Raw genomic sequence first — 6,529 nt, forward strand, 5'->3', positions numbered from 1 at the left:
AGATCAAAACCAGGATGTGATACCACTTCACACCAATTAGGTTATCTTTGGTGAGAAAGTATTGGTGAGAATGTGGAAAAATTTGAACCTTCCTACACTGACAACTGCTGAGGGCACAGCCAAATTTTCTGGCAGTTCCTCCAAAGTTTAAGATTTATTTATTTATTGGGGGAGGGGAGGGAGAGAGAGAATCTCAAGGAGATTCCTGACTGAGCCCCAAGCCCAACCCTGGACTCTATCCCACGACCCTGAGATCATGACCTGAGCCAAAATCAAGAGTCAGATGCTCAACTGACTGACCCACCCAGACCCTCCAGTTCCTCCAAAGTTTAAACTTTAAGTTATTTATATGACTCAGCAATTCTCCTAAGTATATGTCTAAAGAAATGAAAACATTTGTCCAGGGGCACCTGGGTGGCTCAGTGGGTTAAGCCTCCGTCTTTGGCACAGGTCATGGTCTCAGGGTCCTGGGATCGAGCCCTGCATCCAGCTCTCTGCTCAGCAGGGACCCTGCTTCCCCTCTCCCTCTGCCTACTAGCGATTTCTGTCTGTCAAATAAATAAATAAAATCTTAAAAAAAAAAGAGAGAAAACATTTGCCCACACAAAAACTTGTATGTCAATGTTCATAGCTCCATCGTTCATAATAGCCCCAAACTAAAAACAACCCAAATGTTTATAAAATGATAAGTATAGAAATAGATTGTGGTCTATCCATACAATGGAATATTATTCAACCATAATGAGATCCTGATACCTGCTGCTTCATGGATAAATCTCGAAAACATTGTTAAGTGAAAGAAGCCAGACACAAGGCCATATAGTGTATGACTCTACTTATGTGCAATGTCCTGAAGAGGCTAATCTAGAGAGACAGAAAGTAGATTTAAGGTAGTCAGAGGCAGGAGGAAAGTGGATGGGGAAGTGACTGCTAACAAGTATGGGATTTCTTCTTGGGTTGATGAAAATGTTTTAAAACTGGCTGAGTTGATAGTTATACAGCTCTGCAAACACACTAGAGAACTACTGGACTGTACACTTGAAGTGAAGTGATGGTATGACATAGTGAATTATATATCATGAATTTTATCTCAATAAAGCTGTTACCAAAAATAATGTTCCAGATTTGGCCAGTGGGTGCCCCTTGGAGCTGACTCTCATGTCCATTTGACATGCTCCAGTCCATATTTTGAGCACTTCCTTACTTTCTAGCACTAGAGAATCTGGACTTACCTCATACCCTTTCCTACTCCAGCCTAGGAAGCAACTCTTTCCCCAGAAGTCCTGCTTCCTGTTTGGGGGAAATGTAAAACCAAGATCATATTTCCTTTAATCATCGTGACAAGTCTATTGAGTAGGTATTAGTGTATCTTCATTTTACAAATGAGGCCCAGAGAGGCCCAAGTAAATTGTTCAGGGTCACACAGCAGCCCTGTGTTTGAAAGTAGGCAGTGCGAATCCAGAGCCCTTGCTCCTTACTCCTCTCCCAGCACACAGTGTGAAGGTGAAGGTTATTTCTGCAGCAAGATCACTTTTCTTTGCTTTATGATATGCACCTTTGGGTGGAAATGAAAGTGCAGAACCCATAAACAGCTTCCTAGGAATTGCACAAGGCAGGTTCTGCCCTTGGGCAAAGTCATGTGTCGTGTATGTGGGGGTGTAGGGCTGGCGGGAGTTCAGCACCCACTGTCCTAGACCTTCCTCTGCAAACATGTACTCAAATCCACACACACAGAATTAATCTCCTTTGCCACCCTCACTCCCCACTCCGTACCAAAATACCGCCCACAGCTGGGTTTCCATTATGAGTGAGAATAGCTAAAAGGGGTGAAGGTCTATAGATGAAAGGCGATCAGCCTTGGTTTTTCGATGTTGACACCAGGCAACGGGGATGTGAAGATTCATGATACTATTCTCTTTTATTTTGTAAATATTTAAAGGTTTCTATTGTAAACAAGTATACAATAATAAAGAAGAGGAAAGAGAAATAGCCAGGTGGGGAGCCGTGTGTGAGCGAGGACATATGGCTGCCCTCTGCAGATTCCTCAGCAGCTCAGAGAAGACCAGCGGCACATCGGTGAGATCCTCAGAACAGTGGGCCCTCAACTGTACCTTCTCCCCTCCGAAGATGACAGGGACACTACTCATGTCCTTGGTCAGCTGCCTCATTGCCATCAGTCAGGCCAGCCTCATCAATCGCTGTGACTTGGCCAGAGTGCTGCGCAAGGAGGACTTGGATGGGTTTGAGGGCTACTCCTTGAATGACTGTGAGTGCCCCCCCCAACATCCCCCACCCATTTCTCCTCTCCTGGTCACACCCTAGGTGGCCACCTTTCTCTCTGTCATTCATCTTTCAAAGCCAAGTTCCATCCCTGAGGAGCCCTTGCCAACATTCCATATTTGTTCCATAATTATTAACTGAGCACTTGTTATGTACCAGGAACTATATTGGGTGCTGGAGATGTTCCTCACTGGGCTTTGCCCAGTTCCTGGCACACAGTAGGTAATCAATAAGTGTAGGAAGCATGGGTGGACAGATAGGTGATGAGTGGTTATACTGAGGGGCAGGTGGGTCGGACGAAGGGTGAGGGGAGAAGCTAATGGGTCTTTCTTGCCTACTTGCCCCATCCAGCCTCTTAGGCCTTGCTCCTTTCTTCTGCTTCCTGATCTCCCTCTCTCCTCTATCTCCCTCCTGCCTCAGCTCGGCACCCTCTAAGAACCCTCTTCTCCCTGTTCAAAGGGCTGTGTCTGGCTTTTGTGGAAAGCAACTTCAACATATCAAAGGTAAATGAAAACGCAGATGGCAGCTTTGACTATGGAATCTTCCAGATCAACAGCCATTACTGGTGCAACGATTACCGGAGTCATTCGGAAAACATTTGCCACGAGGACTGTCAAGGTCTGGCCAGGGCCCCAGGGTGGGAGAGGTGAGAGAGACGACCAGGCTCTACTCACAGGACTTCTCCTTCCATTCAAAGCCTGGCCATGTCCCCAGAGGGATGGTCCAAAGAGTCTAGTCCAGGAATGCCTTTGCTGAGCAGAGGATTTCACTAGTGGCTGTAGTGCTCACCCTGTTAGGGATTCCTCCGTGTGCAGGATCCAGAGAAGCTCTGCATCGCCAACATTTCTCTTGGGTGTGTTATATGCTCTGCACTTTACCTGAAGAGCCCATTTCACCCAGATTTTCATGCAATGGAAATTATCTTTTTTTTAAATTTTTTATTTTTTATTAACATATAATGTATTATTAGCTGCAGGAGTACAGGTCTGTGAATCGCCAGGTTTACCCACTTCACAACACTCACCATAGCACATACCTTCTCCAATGTCCATAACCCAACCACCCTCTCTCTACCCACCTCCCCCCAGCAACCCTCAGTTTGTTTTGTGAGATTAAGAGTCTGTTATGGTTTGTCTCCCTCCTGCTCCCATCTTGTTTCATTTATTCCTTTCCTACCCCCCAAACCCCACATGTTGCCTCTCAACTTCCTCATATCAGGGAGAACACACGATAATTTTCTTTCTCTGATTGACTTATTTTGCTCAGCATAATACCCTCTAGTTCCATCCACATCGTCACAAATAGCAAGATTTCATTTCTTTTGATGGCTGCATAGTATTCCATTGTATATATACCACATCTTCTCTATCCATTCATCTGTTGATGGACATCTAGGTTCTTTCCATAGTTTGGCTACTGTGGACATTGCTGCTATAAACATTCAGGTGCATGTGTCCCTTTGGATCACTACATTTGTATCTTTAGGGTAAATACCCAGTAGTGCAATTACTGGGTCATAGGGTAGCTCTATTTTCAACTTTTTGAGGAACCTCCATGCTGTTTCAGTGAAAATTATCTTGTTGCCCACCTTACAGATGAGCCAACTGAGGCTCACAGAACCAGTGCTGAATGCCAGGTTACTGGCCCTGAAGGCTCAGCTCTAACCATCAAGTACTAACTTTGGCTAATGGTCTGATTAAAGGCCAAGTACAAACTCCCCTCATCAGAGCCACTCCAGGAGGGGCCATACATGACTTGGACCTTCTCTCCCTCTTTCACAGTCTGATTAAGATTCCTAGACTCTCTACCTGAAGAGCCTCCCTCATCAGGCAAATTTACCTTGGTCTCTGTGCTGCCTGTTTTGACATTTCCTTTCCCCAGAAACACTCAAACATAGGGTGAACCGTCATCTACCTTGGTTGGGAAGTATGGTGGTAAACAGTCATCCTGCCCCTCCTACCCCCACCTCTGACACCCCGACTGCTATTGTAGGGATGTCTGAATGGGGCTCTCGGAGGGATGCCTTGCCTAATCTGGAAATACTCAGCTCCTGGGTGCCCCATGCCAGCACAAGGACAGCCCATGTCTGCCTCAGTCTTTGGGACTGTCCTTTGTGTTCTCACGGGTAATCTCTCTCTCTCTCTCTCTTTCAGACCTACTGAGCCCCAATCTTCTCTCAACCATCAGCTGTGCAAAAAAGATTGTGTCTGGAGCAGGGGGGATGAAGAACTGGTGAGGAGGACACTGTGGGACTAAGTTAGTGGGCAGAGTCCCCAGGAGGGATGTGGTGACAGAGAAAGGCATAGTAGGCAAGGACTAGACCCTTTCATAGTCTAGAAAGATGTAGAAGAGCGGCAGGGCTTGCGACTCTGATTTACGAGACCTGGGATCTGGGTCTTTCTCAGATGTTATATTTAAACTGAGGGGGAGCCTGGGTGGCTCAGTTGGTTAAGCGTCTGACTCTTGATTTCGGCTCAGGTCATGATGTCAGTGTCTTGGGATCGAGCCCTATGACAGGCTACCCACTCAGTGGGGAGTCTGCTTGGGATTCTCCCTCCCTATAATTCTGCCCCTCTCCGTCTGCCCCTCTCCCCACTTGTTCATTCTCTCTCTCAAAAATAAATAAATCTTCTAAATAAAACAAAAATAATCCTCTTTTGGATGCAGTAACAAAGCAGCTTGAATTAGCTGAGAGAGAGGTATCCTGAGGGGACAAGTTGTGTCACTGAGCTTACACAGGTGCAACCTGTGGAGAGGACCTCAGGAAGAGAGTGGAAGCAGAGCTGGAAACTGTCAGCCAGCTTTTCCTGCAAGTTTCTACTTCCTGGTGCATTTGCTTCCCTTCTTTCTTTGTAGAGCCGCATTCTCTGCTTCACCTTCCACAAGACAGACCAAGGCTGCCCCAAGTTGATGGGCTAATGTCCTAAGCAGCCACAGAGACAGCGTAATAAGCTCAGTCCCAGTTCAAGGGCTCAAGATAAAGAATCTGGTTGGTTCAGCTTGGACCAATGCCCCTGCTTAGTTTAATCAGCTGGAGGCCTGGGAGCAATTAAGTCATACCTTCATTAGGGAGAAAGGCCCTTCTCCCTAATTGGCAGCAACATTTTCTTTTTAAAAAAAGATTTTATTTATTTATTTGAGAGAGAGAGCGCGCGCAAATGCACGGGGAGGGAGGGAGGGAGGGAGAAGCAGCAGACTCCCGGCCAAGCGAGGTGTCCAATGTAGGACTCTGCAGGACTCGATCCCAGGACCCCAACATCATGACCTGAGCCAAAGGCAGATGCTGAACCAGTGGAGCCACTCAAGTGCCTGTGGCAGCAACATTTTCTGTAAAAGTTGTGTAGCTCCTCAGCTGAGCAGATACCCCCAAAACTGTCAGCTTACCAGTGGTGGACATTGGGATGGTTACTTCACTCGTCTGAGCTTCAAACTGGATATGTACAGGATAAAAATGGCTGCCTCTCCGGGCCTCTGTGAGGATGGAGGGAGTCCCATGCCTTGCCTACTCTAGAAATACCATGCAGAAAGGACACGGATGACTATTAGGGCCGACCCTTTCTGGAGGGAGAGTCAATGGTTGTGCCTGAGATTAATTGATTGATTGATTGATTATTTACCTGTTTATTTATAGTAACTTTCAGCCCCATAAAATGATGCTCTCCCACTTCAGAGGGAGGTAAGGATTTGAAAATTTGGAAGCATACTGAATAGGAGAAGAGGACAAACACCAGGGATAAGGGCAACTTAAAAAAAGAACCAGAGGGGCCACAGCGGGACAGACCAGAAAGCTAGGAATGAAGGGGGGTTGGGTTCTGAGCACTGCTCTGCCTGAGAGACTTACTAAAAGTTGGGCCATGTATGTGGAGAGGGAGCTTACTAAGTAGAAAGCAAGAACCAATCTTTCTTCTCTCCACAGGGTAGCATGGAGGTTGCACTGTGCAGGCCGTCCACTCTCCTACTGGATGACAGGATGTTTCTTGGGATGAGACAGGGGGCAAGGCTACTATGGAGTCATTCCAGAGCCCCTCTTCTCACTCGGGAATTCTTCACTTCTTCCTCTTGTCTCCACCTCACGTTGTTTTCTTTCATTCCCATTTACAAATAAAAATGACCAGAGCCCCAGGAATAAATAGTTTTTTTCCGGGTTCCTCCTTGTACCCATCTGGGCCCAGGCATCTTGTTCCTGACTGTCATTTGCAAACCCAGAGGACCACAATGAAGAAATTGTTATATTTGGGGGATTATTAAA

The 6,529-nt window shown here is 46.5% G+C and overlaps 1 protein-coding gene across 1 annotated transcript; it reads left to right on the forward strand.

Moving 5' to 3' along the window:
• The first annotated feature begins 2,127 nt into the window (after positions 1-2,127).
• LYZL6 (lysozyme like 6) lies at positions 2,128-6,266 on the forward strand. Its single transcript, XM_059380376.1, has 4 exons — positions 2,128-2,266; positions 2,740-2,898; positions 4,434-4,512; positions 6,197-6,266. The coding sequence occupies exons 1-4, from the start codon at positions 2,128-2,130 to the stop codon at positions 6,264-6,266; spliced, it is 447 nt and encodes a 148-aa protein (XP_059236359.1).
• Positions 6,267-6,529: the final 263 nt, after the last annotated feature.

This window comes from Mustela nigripes, chromosome 16 (genome assembly GCF_022355385.1).
Source record: "Mustela nigripes isolate SB6536 chromosome 16, MUSNIG.SB6536, whole genome shotgun sequence".
In the NCBI taxonomy this organism is placed as follows: Eukaryota; Metazoa; Chordata; class Mammalia; order Carnivora; family Mustelidae; genus Mustela; species Mustela nigripes.

What these genes read in the sequence shown, in the direction of transcription:
- LYZL6 (XM_059380376.1), top strand. Translation starts at nt 2,128, where the DNA reads ATGACAGGGACACTACTCATGTCCTTGGTCAGCTGCCTCATTGCCATC. An exon ending in TTGCCACGAGGACTGTCAAG is followed by an intron (nt 2,899 to 4,433) that starts GTCTGGCCAGGG and finishes TCTCTCTTTCAG; the next exon opens with ACCTACTGAGCCCCAATCTT. An exon ending in GCAGGGGGGATGAAGAACTG is followed by an intron (nt 4,513 to 6,196) that starts GTGAGGAGGACA and finishes TTCTCTCCACAG; the next exon opens with GGTAGCATGGAGGTTGCACT.